The sequence below is a fragment of the Saimiri boliviensis genome, chromosome 14, assembly GCF_048565385.1.
Source record: "Saimiri boliviensis isolate mSaiBol1 chromosome 14, mSaiBol1.pri, whole genome shotgun sequence".
NCBI lineage: Eukaryota > Metazoa > Chordata > Mammalia > Primates > Cebidae > Saimiri > Saimiri boliviensis.
Window position 1 is genome coordinate 18,982,320 of NC_133462.1, and position 22,793 is coordinate 19,005,112.

The window sequence follows — 22,793 nt, forward strand, 5'->3', positions numbered from 1 at the left end:
ATTAAGGGTGATCTCCATAAGTTAGAGGATATAGCTTTAAGAAGGCAAATGGAGGCTTTAGGCATGGCAATGCAAAAAGTACACAGCTAGGTGCAGGAAAGAATACCTATAAGCCTAACACAACCAGCACATTCTTTTAAACACGGGACTCTGTTTAGGTCAAGAAAGGGAACCCAACTTCTCTAGGACCCATACAGAATGGGCCCATACTGTAATCTTGTTCACCCCCACTGCTGTTGAAGTTGCAGGTATCGTACCTTGGAGCTATCAGAGTTGGCTAAAACCGGCAGCCCAGGACCAGTGGACCAGCCAACAGGATCCAGACCATTTGACCTGATTGATCCTGTGATGAGACCGTGTTGCCAGTGAGGAAGACCACAGCCTTGTTCTGGCCACTCCAGAGGCTGGCCAGTCTACGCATGGCAAAAGCCTGAGGAAATCTGCAAGCCCTGTTCTAGTCACACAACCGGAAGCTGACTAGTCCATGCACGGCTGAAGTCTGAGGAGTCATCCAAGTAAATGTGATTAGAAATTTTTAGTTTAATTGCTATCTTAGTGCTGTTAACTGTTTTATTGCGATGCTGTCATTTTTGTTAGTCCCTCTGCGCAAGGAGAGATTTATTCTGCCCCTGCTAAATATAAGGATGCTGTCCTTGCTTTGCTGTTGCTAGTTCCTGTGTCTGTACAGAAGGAAGGGCAACCCATAAAAGGATGTCCACACTGCATGCATACTACTTGAGTAAGGACTACAGCAGTTAAGACTTTACTGTATTAGACATACAATGAACGTACAAGGACCCACCTAAAGACTTGTTGTATTTACAACCAGGTAACTTACTCAGTTTGTGACCCAGTAATAGCCAGCCTTATGCCTGTTATGAGCCTAAGTATCCACCTAGGTTTGAAGTTCAGATCAAGGAAGAGAACAGATGGAACCTTCTAAACTAAAGTAAATCCCCTCCTTCCTGAAAATAAGCTATAAATTTATACCTTAATTTCTGTCAAGTGACATTCACAAGTACAGCTCCTCCCACAATCACTAACTCCGCAGGTTTCTCCACTGCCTGTCACAGAACTAGGTGTTTGTCCCCTGCATGTTGGGGAACAATACGCTAGAACTGTCCAACATGGTCCAGTAACCAGTGACAACCAAGGCAGGTCATGGTTATAAAAACAGTTTCCCCTTTTCTACTGAAAACAAACTGTAAAGTAAGCAGCTGCCACCCTGTAACTCTTTCAATTCTCAAGCCAGACCAATCTATATGGAAGACAGGTAACTAACTGTATGACAATATACATAGGCATTCAGAGAGTCATTTTGAAAATTGCAAAAACAAAAAACAAAAAACAAACAAAAAAAACCACCAAACATCAAGTCCCTCCCATTCAGCAACAATTCCAGGCATTCAAGTCATTCTATAAGAATATCAACCAAGAAATGCCCGAACCCCCTCCTGCAGCCAGTAACCTGTTAGCTCAACTGGCCAAAAATATAGCCATATAGCCAGCAATCTAGGGGTCTCCTCCTGTTATGTCTGCGAAGAAACCAATATAGGAAATCAATGGTCATAGGAAGCAAAAGAGTTAATGCCTCAAGAAAACTTTACCCTAACTCTCGCCTTCCCCCTCTTGGAGCCAACGCTCAAATGCTCAAGCATTTGGCTCTTAAAATCTTCTATCACAGGGAGATACTGCATTGCCCACTGGGAAAAAAACCTTCAGCACCCAGTTAAGAAATTAGTTTGCTTAGAAAGCAATATTATAATAAAACAATAAAAAAAAAAAAAACACCTCTGTGGCGAGGCAAGACAAGCAAGGTAACAGTACCACCAGTCTGCCACACTACAACCCATCTTCTCGCTTCCCTTCTCTAAACTACTCCTGGTACCAACTAGAAGCAACTAATAGCGGGCAAACACTCTCTGACCTCTATTGAATCTGTGAGCAATATTGAAACAGTGGACAACAAGCTTATCGGCGGTTACCTGCCAACTGGACAGGGGCCTGCATACTAAGGGCAATAAGACCATCTTTCTTCCTACTCCCACTGCAGCAAAGAAAGACTCTTAGGTTCCCCATTTATAATAAAATCAAAGAAAAAAAACAGACGTAAACATCAAAAGAGACATTAAAATAAGAGACTGGAAAGATACTAACTGGGCCCCTGAGAAAATAATTCAATATATAGGCCAGCCACTGGGCATAGAATGCATCATGAGGACACCAAACCCCAATGTACATGCTTAACCGCATCATAAGTTTATAAGCAGTACTTAAAATCATTACTAATAAATCAGCAAATGCTTTAGATCTGTTAGCCCAGCAATCCACAAAGATAAGGAATGCAATTTACCAGAATAGGCTAGCTTTAACCTATCTCCTTACTCAGGAAGAAGTATGTGAAAAGTTAAACCTAACTAACTGTAGCTTAAAAATCAGTAAGAATAAAAAAGCTATCATGGAAATTACCGCAAAAATTGTTCATGTCCAAGTTCAGTCTTAGAAACCGGGATGGTCTCCAGATTCCCTTTTCATTTTATTTTTGAGACGGAGTTTTGCTCTTGTTACCCAAGCTGGAGTGCAATGGCGCCATCTCGGCTCACCGCAACCTCCGCCTCCTGGGTTCAGGCAATTCTCCTGCCTCAGCCTCCTAAGTAGCTGTGATTACAGGCATGCGCCACCATGCCCAGCTAATTTTTTGTATTTTTAGTAGAGACGGGGTTTCACCATGTTGACCAGGATGGTCTCGATCTCTTGACCTTGTGATCCACCCGCCTCGACCTCCCAAAATGCTGGGATTACAGGCATGAGCCACCGCACCCGGCCCCAGATTCCCTTTTCAAAGGTTGGTTTTCATCTTTTGGTGGTTGTAAAACTAACAGAAGCGGTGCTGGCTATACTACGGAGCTGCTTTTTTTTTTTTTTTTTTTTTCTTCTTGAGATGGAGTTTCACTCTTGTTTGTTACCCAGGCTGGAGTGCAATGGCGTGATCTCGGCTCACTGCAACCTCCACCTCCTGGGTTCAAGCAATTCTCCTGCCTCGGCCTCCTGAGCAGCTGCGATTACAAGCACGTGCCACCATGCCCAGCTAATTTTTTGTATTTTTAGTAGAGACGGGGTTTCACCATGTTGACCAGGATGGTCTTGATCTCTCGACCTCGTGATCCACCCGCCTCGGCCTCCCAAAGTGCTGGGATTACAGGCTTGAGCCACTGCGCCCGGCCCCTACTACGGAGTTTCTTAATACTCCCTTGCCTCTTATCTCTTATTATTAAAAGCATTCAGTCCACTATAGAGGTTTCAGTAGACAAAACAACTGCAACCCGACTGATGGCTCCAATGAAGTATCAGTCTTTGCCTACAACAAAAGACCCACTCTGTCATAAAGAACTAAATAGAAGTTATGCTTTCTATTGAGTTTCACTCAATAGGAAGCATCAAAGGGGGGAATGAGGCAGAGAAATAAAAGAATAAAAAAAAAAAATCACAGGCTGGGCATAGTGGCTCACGCCTGTAATCCCAGCACTTTGGGAGGCTGAGGTGGGTGGATCACAAGGTCAGGAGTTTGAGACCAGCATGGCCAACATGGCAAAATCCCATTTCTACTAAAAAGACAAAAATTAGCTGGGTATGGTGGTGGGCGCCTGTAATCCCAGCTGCTCAGGAGGCTGAGGCAGGAGAATTGCTTGAACCCCAGGAGGTGGAGGTTGCAGTGAGCTGACATCACGCCACTGCAGTCCAGCCTGGGCAACAGAGCAAGACTCCATCTCAAAATAAATAAATAAATAAAAATAAAGTCACATAAAAGTAAACTCTTTGTGTCAGACTGAAGACAGCCTAAAGACCAGGCTCTGCAAGAGCTTTGATAACATTATCTCAGAAGCCAGAGCTCAAAGGAATGTGCTCTGAAAACTTTCCCAATACTCCCCCACCATCTGGAGGAAAGCATAAATTTTCTCTCACATCCCTACCCTCATAATACGAGTAAGCCTAAAAATTTATAGATATCTGTTTCCTGTGTATTGTAAACCTGTTTTATATCTAAATGACACAGTGAAGGCCACGAGAAATACCCAAACAGGTCAGTACTGTAAACATCAAAGAAAAAGTCAAGGAAATAAACCTATACAGAGTCCTGCAGGACCAGTCTAAACTGGTCTAAGCTCAAGATAAGGCCACTTGGCCCACATACCAAGAGTCATGTGTAAGCCTGTCACTGTATTAATTAACTGCTTTTGTTCTCGCTTCTGTAAGTTTGCTCTTTTTGTGCCCTTAAGTGTATAAAACGCACTTAATCTCTGTCCAATCCTCAAACTTTTCTAGATTCAATACACCGAGCCGGTGTTCATCTTAAATAAATCCTCCTGTAACCTCATCGGTCTCTCCAGTTCCCTAATTTCACACAACACAACAGGGACGATTATAGTCAACAACAACTTATTGTACATTTAAAAATAACTAAAAGAGTAAATTGGATTGTTTGTAACACAAAGGATAAATGCTTGAAGTGACAGATATCCTATTTACCCTGATGTGATTCTTATTCATTATATGCCTGTATCAAAATACCTCATGTACCTCATAACCTCATAAATGTATACACCTACTATGTAGCCACAAAAACTAAAAATTAAAAACTATCAACAAAGAATCCTATATTTAGGAAACTTATCTTTCAGAAATGAAGGTGATTACATTAGGTCAAAGGAGCCAGACAGAAAAGGTCACATATTATTATTTTATATGAAATATTCAGAATAGATAATATATTCAGAATAGGTAGATAATATATTCAGAATAGATAATATATCCAGAATAGGTAAATCCATAGAAACAGAATGCAGATTGATGGTTGCCAGGGGCTAGGAGGAAGAGAGGAAGCAGATGCTTAATGGGTATGGGGTTTTATTTTGGGGTGATAAAAACATTATAGAACCAGATAGAGGTGGTGGCTGCACAAGCTGTCAATGTACTAAAGGCCACTGAATTGTAGAATGATTAATTTTTAATATGTGTGTGAATTTCAGATAAAAAAAATAAGGTGAAATAAACAAAATTGAAGAAGTCAATGCTAGCAGATTGGCCACATAAGAAACACTAAAGGAAATTATTCAGATTGAAAGGAAGTAACAAAAAAACAACGAAAATCCACATGAAAAAATGAAGAGCTCCAATAAAGCACTAAGCAGCATGCTGAGCACACTGTAGGCTCCATAAGTATATATCAGCTGAACTAATTTCTTTTTCTTAGGTACTCTGCCCAGTATTTCTGGAGAAGTGAGTATTTTACTTGTAGATGAAGACTTAATATGGCAACAAAGGAACAAACGTGTGATAATCTTCCTTTATGGGCTAATTTTCTTCTTTATCAATGCACTTTATCACCAAGAATATCTCGAGATTTTCCATGGCCTTATTTTATACTACCTTGGCCTCTACTCAGCACTCACAGGCTCCAAACATGTTTAACCAGCATACTAGTTTTGAAATACATTTTCATGTATATTTCCTTACACCTCATACCTTTTCTCTGACTTTATTTAAAAAGGAAAGACAAAGGAGAAGATGAAAGGGAAAAATCCTCTCCTTCCTCTTACACGCCTGGACTAGAGAAAAAAGGCCATGAAGGTAGGGAGGTAAGCAGTTAAATATGTGCCTAGAACTCCCCACACTGCAAGGCATGAATGTGAAATGGGAGAGAGGCAGGGAGTTAAGTGGAAGAGTGCCATGTTAAACTGGGAGAATAACTTCTAAGTAGTGTTCAGTTCCCATGTAGCACAGACCTTGAGTAGGATGAAACGGAGTCATTTCAGAAGACAAGATGAGGCTGGATGTGGCTCATGCCTATAATCCCAACATTTTGGGAGGCTGAGGCAGGAGGATTGCTTGAGCCCAGGAGTTCGAGATCAGCATGGGCAACATAGTGGGACCTTGTCTCTACAAATTTTTATTATTTTTAATTATTCAGGCATAGGGGCATGTGCCTGTACTCCCAGTTGCTTAGGTGGCTGAAGGTGGGAGGATTGCTTGAACCCAGTGGGCAGAGGTTGCAGTGAGCTGAGATTGTGCCACTGCACTCCAGCCTGGATGACAGAACAAGACCTTTTTCCAAAAAAAAAAAAAAAAAAAAAAAAAAAAAGGCAAGATGATCCTATATAGTGTGGGATATAGGGGACCCAGGAACCATGTGGGAAGCATGACAGAAATTCAGAGTGATCTACAGAGACAGCAAGAACCAAAGGCCAGTTTATAAAGAGGGGTCCTTGGACCACCACTGAGCTGTGAAATACACCATAAACTCATCAGCCACTGAATGCCCAGGAAAAGGGGCTAGCTAAATCAGATTCAGTCGACCACATTAAGCACATACCCAAGCTATGAAGATCTTCCCTGGTATCTTAAACACCACCTTAATAAAGAAAAGGGATACAGAGGAGAATCTGAATGACTAAATAATTACCAGGAGAACAACTTGCTGATTGAACTAAGTTTTGAATCAGACTGCATTAAAATTACCCTTTTCATTTTATCAATCAGAACTCACACAAGTTAGCAGAGTGAATTTAGAAACATTCTGGACCTCTTGGAGCTTAGATTCTACTTTGGGGACACGGAAAGTTTTAAGCAAGTGAATAAGTGAGATAAAAGGTGATATTGATAAGTTAAGAAAATGCAATAAAGGTAATGGGTTATAGAATGACTCCAAAACTTGACTTTGAATTTCATAATCAAAGACAACCTTGAGGAGGATGACATTTCAGCAACCTGAATGATGAAAAAGAAACAGTCATATATATATCTAGGATAGGAGCATTTAAAACCATCAGAGATCCTGAGGCAGGATAAACTTGGTCTGTTCAAAGAGGGAAAAGGTTAATAAGGCTGCAACACAGTGAATGAGGGAGAGTGTAGCACAAGATCATGGTGAAGACATAGGCAGAGGCATACCAAGAAGGGCTTTGTAAGGGACATTATTCCACATGTAAAGGGAAGCCACTAGATGGCATTAAGCCGAGAAGTCATAACAATACCTTAGGTTTAAATGATCACTTTGGTTTTTCTATGGAGAATGGACTACAGATGGTCAGGAGTGGATACTGGGAGATTAGCAGGCATTTATCAAAGTAGTTCCAGGTAAGAAATGAAGTGACACGGATTATAAGATCCATGGAAATGTTGATTAGAGAACAGATCTGAGAAATGATTAACCTATATTCAACCAAAATCTGATGGTTAACAACAATAACAAAAAATTGTATTTGCATTTCACTAATCATACATGCAGCTGAGGCTACACAGGACAGGGGTTGAGAACACAGGCTTCAGAGTCATACTGCTTGGACTGAACTCTACAACCTTAAGCAAGTTTCTTAATCATTCTGGGCTTGTTTCTCCACTCATGAAACAAATGGTAATAATAATATTCAGCAATGAGATTAACTGAACTACAATTAGATGCAACAATTTAACATGGATGAATCTCACCAACATAATATTAAACAAAAGAAGCCAGACATAGAATATACAGATTAAATACACAAAGTTAAAAGACAAGACAAAGTTGAAGTTAAAAGACAAGCAGAGGCCGGACGCGGTGGCTCACGCCTATAATCCCAGCACTTTGGGAGGCCGAGGCAGGTGGATCACGAGGTCAAGAGATCGAGACCATCCTGGTCAACATGGTGAAACCCTGTCTCTACTAAAAATACAAAAATTAGCTGGGCATGGTGGTGAGTGCCTGTAGTCCCAGCTACTCGGGAGGCTGAGGTAGGAGAATTGCTTGAACCCAGGAGGCGGAGGTTGCGGTGAGCCGAGATCGCACCATTGCACTCCAGCCTGGGTAACAAGAGCGAAACTCCGTCTCAAAGAAAAAAAAAAAAAAGACAAGCAGAAACAATTTATAGTGATAAAAGTTGAACACTCCTATGGCAGGGTGATAACTAGGAAGGTATAGAAAAGGTATCCTAGAGTGCTAGGGTAATTCTGTATTTCTTCATTGAGTGCGTGTGCTGTTACACAGGTGTGTTCATTTTGAAAATTAACTGAGTGTGCCTGAAGAAGAAACTAGAGATATACAGAAGCTAGTAGATAAAAATACCTAGTTGGCTGGGCACAGTGGTTCATGCCTGTAATCTCAGCTTTGGGAGGCTGAGGCAGGCAGATCACCTGAGGTCAGGAGTTCGAGACCAGCCTGGCCAACATGGTGAAGCCCCATCTCTACTAACAATACAAAGTTGAGAGAGATCCAAGATGGCCAACTAGCGGCAGCTCAGGATTGCAGCTCCCAGTGAAGGTGCAGGGAGTGAGTGGATGCCAGACTTCCAGACAAATTTTTGTTTCCTACGGACCAGGAGATTCCGAGCAGAGGAGCTCCAAGGGTCACCAGCGCGACTCTTTTGGCCGTCATGGCAGTTCTCAGTGCAGACTACGCGGGACTGGGTGTTTTGAGCTCCAGGAAGGCAGTCGCCCATTCAGCTGATTGAGAGGGGGACTGAAGCCAGGAGCCAAACTGGGAAATTCTCGGGCAGAAAAGCGCCATGAATCTCAGCGCTGCAAATCTCAGCGCCACTGTTTGAGTTGGCCTGGTAGCTGCAAGGGAAAATGCACAGAATCGCACCTTTTCGGCGGGTACCTGGGGCACCTGGGAGAGAATCCACCATTCAATTAAAAAAGAAAAAAAGGGGGCTCCGAGGCAGGGAGCCAGGTGATCGGGCTCAGCTGGTCCCACCCCACAAAAAAACAGCAATTGGAAACGCTGACAGTTGAGAGCTTCACAGCAAGCACAGCAGAACCCGGGAAGGTCCAGCTCTGTGGGGGAGGGGCGTCCACCAAAGGAAAACAAAGAAACAGAAATAACATCACCATCAACAAGCTGGACCTCCACTCAGAGACCCAATCTGAAAGTCGGCAATTACAAAGACGACAGGCGGATAAATCCACAAAGATGAGAAGAAACCAGCGCAAAAAGGATGAAAACATCCAAAACCAGAATGCCTCTCCTCCTTCAGGGGATCGTAGCTCTTCATCAGCAAGGGAACAAGGCCTGATGGAGAATTAGTGTGATGAACTGTCAGAATCAGGCTTAAGAAGGTGGACAGTAAGAAACTTCTGTGAGCTAAAAGAACATGGTCTAACCCAATGCAAAGCTAAGAACCTTGAAAAAACATTTGATGAAATGCTAAGGAGAATAGATAATTTAAAGAGGAATATAAGTGAATTAATGGAGCTGAAAAACACAATACGAGAACTTCGCATAGTATGCAAAAGTTTTAACAGTCGAATTGATCAAGCAGAAGAAAGGATATCAGAAGTCGAAGACCAACTCAATGAAATAAAATGAGAAGACAAGATTAGAGAAAAAAGGGTAAAAAGGAATAAGCAAAGTCTCCAAGAAATATGGGACTATGTGAGAAGACCTAATCTACGTTTGATAGGTATACCTGAATGTGACGAAGAGAATGAATCCAAGTTGGAAAATATTCTTCAGGATATTATTCAGAAAAACTTTCCCAACCTAGCAAGGCAGGACAACATTCAACTCCAGGTAATACAGAGAACACCATAAAGATATTCCTCAAGAAGAGCAACCCCAAGGCACAAAACCGTCAGATTCACCAGGGTTGAAATGAAGGAGAAAATGTTAAGGGCAGCCAGAGAGAAAGATCAGGTTACCCACAAAGGGAAGCCTATCAGACTCACAGCAGATCTCTCAGCAGAAACCCTACAAGCCAGTAGAGAGTGGGGGCCAATATTTAACATCCTTAAAGAAAAGAACTTTTAACCCAGAATTTCATATCCAGCCCCTAAGCTTCATAAGTGAAGGAAAAATAAAATCTTTTGTGAACAAGCAAGTACTCAGAGATTTCATCACCACCAGGCCTGCTTTACAAGAGCTTCTGAAAGAAACCACTGCACATTGAAAGAACAACCAGTATCAGCCATCCCAAAAATATACCAAAAGGTAAAGAGCATCAATATAATGAAGAATCTACATCAACTAATGGGCAAAACAGCCAGCTAGCATCAAATGGCAGTATTAAACTCACATATATTATTCTTAATCCTAAATTTAAATCGATTAAATGCCCCAATCAAAAGACACAGACAGGCAAATTGGATAAAAAGCCAAAACCCATTGGTATGCTAAATCCAGACCCATCTTACATGCAAGGATACACCAAAACTCAAAACAAAGAGATGGAGGAAGATTTATCGACCAAATGGAGAGAGAAAAAAAAAAATAGGCCGGGTGCGGTGGCTCAAGCCTCTAATCCCAGCACTTTAGGAGGCCGAGGCGGGTGGATCATGAGGTCAAGAGATCGAGACCATCCTGGTCAACATGGTGAAACCCTGTCTCTACTAAAAATACAAAAAATTAGCTGGGCATGGTGGCACGTGCCTGTAATCCCAGCTACTCAGGAGGCTGAGGCAGGAGAATTGCCTGAACCCAGGAGGCGGAGGTTGCAGTGAGCCAAGATTGAGCCACTGCACCCCAGCCTGGGAAACAAAGTGAGACTCAAAAAAAAAAAAAAAACCACAGTCAAAGAAACACACATCTCAGAAAAGCAAAACTCTGAGCTGAGGGTAAAAAGTCAAATTTGTGTTTAATATCGGACAGTGTAGGATAAATCAGAAAGAAAACCACAAGTATTCATAGAATATCAAGTGTACTAAGTGGTGTTCTAAGTGCTGGAGATACAGAAATAAACACAGTAAAACACACACTGCTCACGTTCTAGTCATTAAAATTTTAAGAATTTACCAGAAATGATTACTTTACAGTACAGCTCAATCAGCAGCAAATGCCCACTGAAAAAGATTATTACATAGTCATCTGAAAGATACACATCCCGCCTCTTTCTTAAGATAGTCTAGTTTTCTCTCTTTAAATTTATGGGCTGGGTATGGTGGCTCACACCTATTATCCCGGCACTTTGGGAGGCCAAGGCAGGTGGATCACTTGAGATCAAGAGTTTAAGACCAGCCTGGCCAACATGGTGAAATCCCATCTGTACTAAAAATACAATCAATCAATCAGTCAATCAATAAGCCACGTGTGGTGGTGGGTGCTTGTAATCTCAGCTACAAGGGAGGCTGAGGTAGGAGAATCACTTGAACCCAGGAGGTGGAGCTTGCAGTGAGCTGAAATCGTGCCACTGTACTCCAGCTTGGGCAACAGAGTTAGATTCCATCTCAAAAAATAAATAAGTAAATAAATACATTTATGTATGACATGCAGAGATAAATGTGGTAAAATGGACTAATCATAAGCATACAATCTGATAGATTTGTATACATTTATAGACATGGGTACCTACCAGTAAGTCAAAATAGAGAACATTTTCAGCCCTCCAGATTTCTTCATGCCATTTCACAGTAAATACTCTCTCAGAGGTAACCAGCATTCTGACTTCTTTCAAAATAGATTAGTTTTGCCCATTTTCAACTTTATATAAATAGAATACTATGAAATATACTTTTTTGTTTCTGGCTTCTTCCATTCTGTGTTTGTGTAATCTATCCATGTTGGTTGTTATGTGTAGCAGACATTTGTTCTTTTTTATTGTTAAGTAGTGTTCTACCAGGTGAAATACTGTAATTTATTCCTTTTTCTGTTAATGTTCATTTGCATTCTTTCTAACGCTGGGCTATTGTGATAGTTACACTTTGTTTTATCCTTGATCAAAAGAGAACATCAAAAAATCTACATTTATCAACTATAAGAAGTAACACTAAAATGTTTTCATTGACCTAGGTATCAATGAAAAGCTTATTTCTGTTAGAAAACATTAATTTTTTAATTGTTACATACAATGAAAATTTTGTAACAAATTTTTGCTATGGTTTTCTTTACCTATATAAAGGAAATTTAAATTTGAAGCCCAGGTTTAATCTCTCTGAATGCCGGCCGGGCGCGGTGGCTCAAGCCTGTAATCCCAGCACTTTGGGAAGCCGAGGAGGGTGGATCACAAGGTCAAGAGACGAGACCCTCCTGGTCAACATGGGGAAACCCCATCTCTACTAAAAAAAAAAAAATACAAAAAAAAAAATTAGCTGGGCATGGTGGCATGTGCCTGTAATCCCAGCTACTCAGGAGGCTGAGGCAGGAGAATTGCCTGAACCCAGGAGGCAGAGGTTGCAGTGAGCCGAGATCGTGCCATATAGCACTCCAGCCTGGGTAACAAGAGCGAAACTCCATCTCAAAAAAAAAAAAAAAAAAAAAAAACAAAAAAAAAAACCTCTCTGAATGAATTTCATAAAATACCCACATTTTAACTCTTCCCTAGTTTTAATCATTCAACTCTATTTCCTCCGAAAATATGTTTTATGTATATAGGCCTTTATGATTTACTGTATGAATTACTGCAATCCCCTTAAATTACAACGGAGAATAAGGCAAGAAACAAATACACTACTTAATATTTACCTGGGACTCAGTCATTTCCTCTTCTTTCTGGGAAGGGATGGGGCCTGCAGAGGTAGAGCTGGGGAAGAGAATAGAAGTCATTAAAATAAGCCTGTCTTATAGTTTCAGAAACATGCACACACAGGGTGGATTAAAGGTCACCCTGTAATGGAATGATAATTACATCTACCAGAAATGCCAAGAATAGGCACACCATAAAGGTGCTAATAGGTGTAAGGATGACTGGAATAATCATGCAGAGATTAGGTGTAGGGTGATTAGAAATGGGTACATATGGGGGATCTCTGTGTCAGAGAATACATGCAGCATCATGAAAGCATATATCCAGGAAAATTATGAAATTGACAAAACACCTGAAGTATTTTAATATATTGAGACATTAAAATTTTTAAGACAGTAATAATTAGCAATTAAGAAAGAATTAAGTAGCAATTTATAAGAATTTAAAATGTGATATAATTATATCTTGAGGAACAAATAAAAAGTATGTATGTGTGAATGTATCGAAGGTACTGATGGTGAGAGAATTAAATCTGTACTTTCCCCTAGCCAGAGCAATCAGACAAGAGAAAGAAAAGAAATGACATGCAGCTAGGCGTGGTGGCTCAAGCCTGTAATCTCAGCAGTTTAGGAGGCCAAGGCAGGCAGATCATGAGGTCAGGAGTTTGAGACCAGCCTGGCCAATATGGTAAAACCCAATCTCTACTAAAATTACAAAGATTAGCTACTCAGGAGGCTGGATGCAGAACAATTGCTTGAACCCAGGAGGTGGAGGTTGCAGTGAGCTGAGATTGTGCCACTGCACTCCAGTTTAGGCAACATAGCGAGACTCCATCTCGAAAAAAAAGAGGGGGAGGGCACATCCAAATCAGTAAAGAGGAAGTCACACTGTTGCTGTTGCTGCTGACATAACTGTATACCTAGAAAACCCTAAAGATTCATCCCCAAAACTCCTAGAACTGGTAATGAATTCAGCAATTTTAGGATACAAAATTAATGTACACAAATCAGTAGCCTTGCAATACGCCAAGAACCACCAAGCTAAGAATCAAATCAAGAACTCAACCCCTTTTATAATAGCTGCAAAAAAATAAAATACTTAGGAATGCACTTAACCGAGAAGGTAAAAGACCTCTATAAGGAAAACTACGAAGGCCAGGCGCAGTGGCTCAAGCCTGTAATCCCAGCACTTTGGGAGGCTGAGGCGGGTGGATCATGAGGTCAAGAGATGGAGACCATCCTGGTCAACATGGTGAAACCCCGTCTCTAAGAATACAAAACATTAGCTGGGCATAGTGGCGCGTGCCTGTAATCCCAGCTACTCAGGAGGCTGAGGCAGGAGAATTGCCTGAACCCAGGATGCAGAGGTTGCAGTGAGCCGAGATGGCGCCATTGCACTCCAGCCTGGGTAACAAGAGGTTAATGCTGACCTCACAAAATGAGTCTGGAACTGGTCCCTCCTCTTCAATATTATAAAAGATTTTGAGAAGGATTTCCATTAATTCATTTTTAAACATTTGGTAGAATTCACCAGTGAAGCTGTATGGTCCATGGCTCTCTGTTCGGAGGTTTTTGATTCCTGATTCAATTTCCATACTAGTTATAGGTCTGTTCAGACTTTCTATAATATTTCTTTATGGTAATCTTGGTAGTTTGTACATTTCTAGGAATTTATTTCTTCTAGGTTATCCAGTTTGTTGACATGGAATTGTTTACTATTATTTCTTAAGATCCTTCCTACTTCACTTCTGTGGCATCAGTTGTATTAATCTCTTCTTTCAATTCTGATTTTATTTATTTGAGTCTTCTCTATTTTTTTCATAGTCTAGCCAAGGGTTTGTCAATTTATCTTTTCAAAATACTATTAGTTTCTATCACTTTTCTATTTAATTTATTTATGCTCTCATTTCCTTTATTTCCTTCCTTCTGCTAACTTTGGGCTTAGTTTGCTCTTCTGTTTTTAATTCCTTGAGATGTAAAGTTGGTTGTTTATTTGACATCTTTCTTCTTTTATCATGTAAGAGTTTATCCATGGCCGGGCACAGTGGCTCAGGCCTGTAATCCCAGCACTTTGGGAGGCCGAGGCGGGTGGATCATGAGGTCAAGAGATCGAGACCAGCCTGGTCAACATGGTGAAACCCCGTCTCCACTAAAAATACAAAAAATTAGCTAGGCATGATGGTGTGTGCCTGTAATCCCAGCTACTCAGGAGGCTGAGGCAGGAGAATTGCTTGAACCCAGGAGGCGGAGGTTGCGGTGAGCCGAGATCGCGCCATTGCACTCCAGCCTGGGCAACAAGAGCGAAACTCCGTCTCAAAAAACAAAAAACAAAAACAAACAAACAAAAAAAGATATGAAGAAAATATTTTTGTACAGTTGTACAATATGTGTTTAAAGCTAAGTATTATAAAAGACAAAGTTAAAAATTTTTAAAGTTTATAAAGTAAAATAGTTACAGTAAGCTAAGGTTAATTTATTACTGAAAAAAGAAAAATGTTTTTATAATTTGGTGTAACCTAAGTGAACGGTGTTTATAAAGTCAACAATAGTGTGTACTAATGTCCTAATCCTTCACATTCACTCACCACTCACTGGCTGACACCCAGTATAACTTCTAACCCTGGTAAACTCCATTCACAGTAAGTTCCCTATATAGGTGTACCATTTTTAACCTTTTTTTGTTTTGTTTTGTTTTGTTTTGTTTTCAGACGGAGTTTCACTCTTGTTACCCAGGCTCAAGTGCAATGGCACGATCTCAGCTCACCGCAACCTCCGCCTCCTGGGTTCAGGCAATTCTCCTGCCTCAGCCTCCTGAGTAGCTGGGATTACAGGCACGTGCCACCATGCCCAGCTAATTTTTGTATTTTTAGTAGAGACAGGGTTTCACCATGTTGACCAGGATGGTCTCGATCTCTTGACCTCGTGATCCACCCACCTCGGCCTCCCAAAGTGCTGGGATTACAGGTGTGAGCCACCGTGCCCGGCCCATTTTTAACCTCTTATACTGCATTTTCACTGTATCTTTTCTGTGTTTAGATATGTTTAGATACACCAAGTCTTACCCATGTTACAACTGCCTATAGCAGTCAGTACAGTAACATGCTGTACAGGTTTGTAGCCTGGGAACAATAGGTTGTACCATATAGCCTAGATTTACAGGAGGCTATACCATCTAGGTTGTATAAGTACACTCCATGATGTTTATACAAGAACAAAATGGTTTAACCATGCATTCTGCAGAAATAAGCAATACAATTGTAGTTTCCTAACTGGTCTCTATGATTCTTCCCTTAACTTTCCTGCTCTCTCCTCATTCTTCCTCCCATAGACCATTCTCATCAGAGCAGCCAAAGCAATCTTCTTAAACTGTAAGCAGACAGTAAGACTTCCATGCTCAAGAAACCCTCCAGAAGCTTCCCATCTCAGAGGAAAAGCCATAATTATTACTATGGGCCATAAAGCCCAATCTGATCTGTCCTCCTCCCCTCTAAATACCTTTCTTCTCTCCCACTACTCCCCTCCTCAATTATTCTATTTCAGCCACACCAGCCTCTTCATTATAATAGGCAAGTTGCCACCTCAGCCTTTACAACTGCTGTTCCCTCTGCCTCAAATAACTTTCCTCACTTATGTATAAAAAGCTCCTTTACTTCCTTCATATCTTTTTTTTGAGACGGAGTTTCGCTCTTGTTACCCAGGCTGGAGTGCAATGGCGCGATCTCGGCTCTCCATAACCTCCGCCTCCTGGGTTCAAGCAATTCTCCTGCCTCAGCCTCCTGAGTAGCTGGGATTACAGGCACGTGCCACCATGCCCAGCTAACATATCTTTATTACTACCTTTTCAGGATGCCTTCCCTGGCTAGCCCATCTAAAACTCGTATTTCCATCACTAATTGTAAATATCCTCTCACTTTACATTTTTTCTTAGTATTTTTCACCATTTAATATACTTCATATTTAATTTACTTACCTTGTTTATTATCTGGTCCACAAAAATGTAAGTACCATTATAGCAGGGTGTTAGTCTCTTGTTCACTGCTATATCCTGAGCACCTACGATTGTGCCTGTTACACAGACAGCATTCAGTAAGTGATGAGTCTATGAATGAATCCTTAATATACGAAGAACTCTGGAAAAGAAATTTGGAAACAGAATATTACTTCAGAAAACATACAATTCACAAACGATTTTTTTTTAAATGCTTGACTTCAAAAAGTAAACAACTGTTTTATAGTAAATTAATTAATTCATAGCCATGAAGTTAACAAAGATGACTACTATTTACAATATCTATTGTCATCAAGGGTGTATGAGGATACAGGCAGTCTTATGCCAGTAACACTGCAGACTATTGGAACTTCACAGAAGAATAATTGGATAGGTTCAGGAAACCTTTAATAAGAGCATACATTTTGACCTATCAATTCTACTTTTAGGAGCTTGTTCCCCTCCAAAAAAATTTAGAAAGGCACATTAAAACATGTGCCGGGAGAGAGATCCAAAATGGCTGATCACTAGCAGCTCGGGATTGTAGCTCCCAGTGAAAGCGCAAAGAACGAGAGGACGCCACACCTTCACATGAATTCTTGTTGCTCACCCACCAGGAGATTCCCAGTGGAGGAGCCCCACGGGTCGCCAGCGCGACTCTTGTGACCGGCGAGGCGGTTTTGCCGGCGCCTCGCAGCGTCAGTCCTTGGTGCAGAAACAGAAATGCACCATCAATCTTAACGCCACTGATTTAGTTGGCGCAGTGGGTTGCTCAGATTTTGGCACTGAGAATCAATAAGTTGGACGTCCACTCAGAAACTCAATTACAAAGACAGTAATTATAAAGAACACAGATGGATAAATCTACAATGAAGGGAAGAAAACAGCCAAGAAAGGCTGAGTATACCCAAGATCAGAATGCCTCTCCCTCAGCAGGGGATCACAGTTCCTCATCAGCAACGAAACAAGGCTTGATGGAGAACGAGTGTGTTCCAATTACAGAAGCAGGCTTCAAAATTTGGATAATAAGAAACTTCTGTGAATTAAAAGAACTTGTTGTAACCCAATCCAAAGACACTAAGAACTTTGAAAAAAGGTTTGACAAAATGTTAACAAGAATACACAATTTAGAGAGGAATATAAGTGAATTGATGGAGATGAAAAACACAATACAAAAACTACGTGAAGTATGTACAAGTTTTAACAGCCAAATTGATCAAGCAGAAGAAAGGATCTCAGAGGTCGAAGACCAACTCAAGGAAATAAACAAGAAGACAAGATTAGAGAAAAAAAGGATAAAAAGGAACGAGCAAAGTCTCCAAGAAATATGGGACTATGTGAAAAGACCTAATCTACGCTTGATAGGTGTATCTGAATGTGACGAAGAGAATGAATCCAAGCTGGAAAATACGTTTCAGGATATTATTCAGGAAAATTTTCCCAACCTAGTAAGGCAGGATAATATTCAACTCCAGGTAATACAGAGAACACCACAAAGTTATTCCTCAAGAAGAGCAACCCCAAGGCACATAATCATCAGATTCACCAGGGTTGAAATGAAGGAGAAAATACTAAGGGCAGCCAGAGAGAAAGGTCAGGTTACCCATAAAGGGAAGCCTATCAGACTTAACAGCAGATCTCTCAGCTGAAACCCTACAAGCCGGAAGAGAGTGGGGACCAATATTCAACATCCTTAAAGAAAAGACCTTTCAACCAAGAATTTCACATCCAGCCAAACTAAGCTTCATAAGTGAAGGAAAAATAAAGTTTTTTGTGAACAAGCAAGCACTCAGACATTTCAACACCACCAGGCCTGCTTTACAAGAGCTTCTGAAAGAACCACTACACATAGAAAGGAACAAACAGTATCGGCCTTTCTAAAAAATACCGAAAAGTAAAGAGCATCAATATAATGAAGAATTTACATCAACTAATGAGCAAAATAGCCAGCTAATATTAAATGGCAGTATTAAACTCACATATGTCATTATTAATTCTAAATTTAAATTGATTAAATCTCCCAATCCAAAGACAGACAGGAAATTTGGATAAAAAACTAAAACCCATCGGTATGCTGCATTCAGACCCATCTCACATTCAAGGATACACAAAGACTCAAAACAAGGGACGGAGAAAGATTTACCAACCAACCAGAGAGCAAAAATAAATAAATAAAAAGCAGAAGTTACAATTTTTGCCTCTGATAAAATAGTCGTTAAAGCAACAAAGATCAAAAGAAGCAAAGAAGGACATTATAATAATGATAAAAGGATCAATGCAACAACAAGAAGAGCTAAAGATCCTAAATATATACGCACCCAATACAGGAATACCCAGACATACAAGACAATAAAGAGACTTAGACTCCCACACAATAATAGTGGGAGACTTCAACATTAATATTAGATCAATGAGACAGAAAATCAACAACGATATCCAGGACTTGAACTCAGATCTGGAACAAGTAAATGTAATTAACATTTACAGAACTCTCCACTTTAAATACACAAAATATACACTCTTATCAGTATCACATGATATCAACTTAGAAGTTTAAACGAAATGTTGGTTGGCTCCTTGTTTGTTATTCTCTTCCCTCATTTTCTTTCATGTCTCCATTATTAAGGACAATTACAGGCATACCCATATTTAGACTGCATTCTAGCCTGGGCAATAAAGCAATACCCCCATTCTCTCTCCCTCTTCCTCTTCTTTATTCTTTTTCTTATTATTTTTTTCTTTCTCTTAAAAAAAAAAAAAGAAAGAAAGAAAGAAAAAAACGTGCCAACTAGCTGCTGATAAACACACTGTTTATAATTTCAAGAAGCTAGAGAGAACCAAATTACCCATCGACAGGAGTAAACGTATATACCATGATATACTTTAAAAGGAAGGCATAGGCTGGGCGCCGTTGCTGACGCCTGTAATCCCAGCACTTTGGGAGGCCGAGGCAGGCGGATCACGAGGTCACGAGTTCCAGAGCAGCCTGGCCAATATGGGGAAACCCTGTCTCTACTAAAAATATAAAAATTAGCCAGGCGAGGTGGCAAGCGCCTGTGGTGTCAGCTACTCGTGAGGCTGAGGCAGAAGAATGGCTTGAACCTGGGAGGCAGAGGTTGCAGTGAGCCGAAATCGCACGACTGCACTCCAGCCTGGGCCACAGAGCGAGGCTCCGTCTAAAAAAAAAAAGTGTAATTTGTGGTTGTTTAAATGTAAATATATTAACCATATATTGTTAAATGAGAAAGGTTGGTTACAGAGCTGTATGTAAAGTGTGACTGCAATTTTGAAGCCATTATGCACACATATGGAACATATGAATATATACGGAAAGTAAATTTTGACTGGTTGCATGGCTGGTAGAATTATGATTTTTGTTCTTCGAGCTTTTCTGTACTTTTCACCTCTCCACTCCACTCCCCAAATGTGGTGGAAGGGACGAGGAGAATTCGTTTAGTATGCATACAAAACAACGTAGTTAATACACGAAAATAAAGTTAAAAATCAGAAGTGTTGGGGCTATCGATGTTTCATATAAAAACGTATTTCCAGTGACCACAGCCAAAGACATGCAGCACTGGTACAAACGCCGAGTCTCACACATCTACACCCACAAGCACAGCCTACGTTGCATCCAGAGTTTTTCATTCATTCAAGATCCCACTGTCCCGTACGTTTGCATGCAGGTTCATACTGAAAGGTTAAAAGGCGAAATCCGCTTACGGACAGGATCCCGGGGCCACACTCAGCCAGACAAGTATCTGCCAAATGACAGTCACTTCACGCCAGACACTTACAGTCCCTCGCACGCCACTCCCACGGCCTCAGGGAGCAGCCACAGGCACAGGCGTCGCCCTGCCCCGCGTCCTCTTCTAAAGAATTCGGGCGCTGGGTCCGCGGGCCCCCACTCCCACCAAGCACAGAGAGTCCGGCGCTCAGAGTTAGCGGTTTCCCGAGGACTCACCACAGAGCCCGCGGACACAGGCCCCGACTCCACACATAATGCTGCCCAAGTGGCACAGGCGACGCGGGCTGGGACGAGGCGCCACTGAGGACGGCGCTGGCGATGCCTGAGAGCGCCACAAGCCTCGGTCCGTTAGACCAGGGGCGACGCTTCCCAGAGGCCCCCGCGGCTCACCCGGGCGGGACCTGTTTCCCTGTTTGCGCGTCCCGAGAGGCCGACCGCGGCGTTTCAGGGCTCACACCTGTGCGCAAGGGCCTCAGCCTCGGGTTTTGCCGGAGCGGCCTCCCGCGAACCGGGCTCTGAGATTCAGAGCGCAACTGGGAACTCAGAAGAATCGAATCGTTCCGCTGCTTCCTGCTCCGGACTACATTTCCCAAAGGCCTTCGCGGCCCTACCTTTTTTTTTTTTTTTTCCTTTCCTCCCTGCAAAAAGGCACTTCCTTCTTACTGTCGGCTGGAGCTGCAGGTTTGCGGGATCCGTGAAGGAATCCCGGCTCAGCCTGTTTAGTTCCGTGTGTTCGGGTCTCTACCTGAGACTGGAATACAGCGGGGTGAAGGTGGTGAGAGTAAAAGGCTAGGTCAGCTGGAGTGAAGGTGGTGAGAGTGAAGGCTAGGTCAGCTGGAACCTTAAGGTCCTGGCAGCGGCTACAACAGGGAGGAATGACTGTGTGTGTGAAACTTCGGCCATGGAATTTGGAGTTTGGAGTTTCTGGGGCGAGAAACACTGAGGTCCAGTGACATCTGAGGTCGTGCGAATGTGCAAACTTTTGTGTGACCACGGTCGCGTTTTTTTTTTTTTTTTTTTTTTGAGACGGAGTTTCACTCTTGTTACCCAGGCTGGAGTGCAATGGCGCGATCTCGGCTCACCGCAACCTCCGCCTCCTGGGTTCAAGCAATTCTCCTGCCTCAGCCTCTTGAGTAGCTGGGATTACAGGCACGTGCCACCATGCCCAGCTAATTTTTTATATCTTTAGTAGAGACGGGGTTTCACCATGTTGACCAGGATGGTCTCGATCTCTTGACCTCGTGATCCACCCGCCTCGGCCTCCCAAAGTGCTGTGATTACAGGCTTGAGCCACCGCGCCCGGCCCACGGTCGCATTTTATGTTCTCGTGACTGATTCTGACCTTGCAATTTTGTCAGAGACAGTGTGCGTGTATATTCGTTCTTTCTGGACTTGTCGATTGTGACTATGACAGTGTTATTGGAGTAAATGACCTGGGATCGTGAGTGAAGAGTAGTATGGCCAGACCGCCTGGATTCTAAACAGACTTGGTCTTACTAGCTGTGTCATCTTACACTAGCTAGTTAACTGCTCTATGCCTTTAATCTTTTTTTTTTTCTTGGCAGAGCCTCCCTTTGTTCCCAGACTGGAGTGCAGCGGCGCGATCCTTACTCACTGTAGCCTCGAACTCCCGAGCTCAAGCGATTCTCTGCCTCAAGCCTTCCGAGTAACTGGGACTACAAACACGGAACACTCGGCCTGGCTGATTTTTTTGTTAGTAAAGATGAGGTCTCGCTATGTTGCCCAAGCTGGTCTCGAACTCCTGAGCAAGTTATCCTCCCGCCTGGGCCTCACAAAGTGCTGGGCTTACAGGCACGAGCCGCACGGAGCTGGTCTTAATACCTTTAATAAAAAGATAAGACGCTGGACGCGGCGGCTCACGCCGGTGATCCCAGCACTTGGGGAGGCTGAGGTCGGTGGATCATCCGAGGTCAGGAGTTCCTTTATTTAATTTTTTTTTTGGAGACAGAGTCTTGCTCTGTCGCCTAGGCCAGAGTACACTGGCGCTATCTCCGCTCACTGAAACCTCCCCCTCCGGTTCAAGCAATTCTGCCTCAGCCTCCTGAATAGCTGGGACTACAGGCGCGTGCCACCACGCCCGGCTAATTTTTTTGTATTTTTAGTAGAGACGGGGTTTCACTATATTGGCCAGGCTGGTCTCCAACTCCTGACCTCAAGTGATCCTCCCGCCTCGGTCTCCCAAAGTGCTAGGATTACAGGCGTGAACCACCGCGCCCAGCCCAAGGGTAGCGAGCTGGGAGACTGGCAGGAACGTATTGCGCTTGCGCAGCATACCTCCTGGCCCCCACCAACTTTTTTCGGGTATCCAGCACAATTCTAGGAATTCGCCTCCCACCCACTTTGTGTAGACGCGCCAGTAGCGCGTTCCCACGCACAAACCTTTTCCCGGAGGCCAACCCGCTGTTTTCAACTCCCCGCCCTGGTTGCTAAGGGAGGCGCGCGGAGCGCCGGTGCCTGCGCACTTCCATACCAGTCCGTGTAGTGTGACGCTGGGCCCCGTCCCTGTAGCCAAGCCAGGCTCGGAGCTGCAGAGAATCTGGAATTTTGGGCTCCAGGCTGGAAGGCCGGGGAGAGGCCAGCGTGGGAGGACCTACTGGGAAGTGGGCGAC

At 42.5% G+C, this 22,793-nt stretch overlaps 1 protein-coding gene across 5 annotated transcripts in view; it reads right to left on the bottom strand.

Moving 5' to 3' along the window:
- Positions 1–22,732, bottom strand: part of ZNF569 (zinc finger protein 569) — a 61,816-nt gene extending 39,084 nt beyond the window's left edge. The window contains exons 1-3 of one of the 5 annotated variants that reach the window (XM_074386424.1): positions 22,655–22,732; positions 16,398–16,557; positions 12,428–12,485 (exon numbers count right to left, since the gene is read on the bottom strand). In XM_074386424.1, the coding sequence (XP_074242525.1) occupies positions 12,428–12,442 (15 nt within the window). In that variant the 5' untranslated portion in view covers positions 12,443–12,485; positions 16,398–16,557; positions 22,655–22,732. The other 4 variants (XM_074386423.1, XM_003937425.4, XM_010348000.3 and 1 more) reach the window with 4 other exon arrangements.
- Positions 22,733–22,793: the final 61 nt, after the last annotated feature.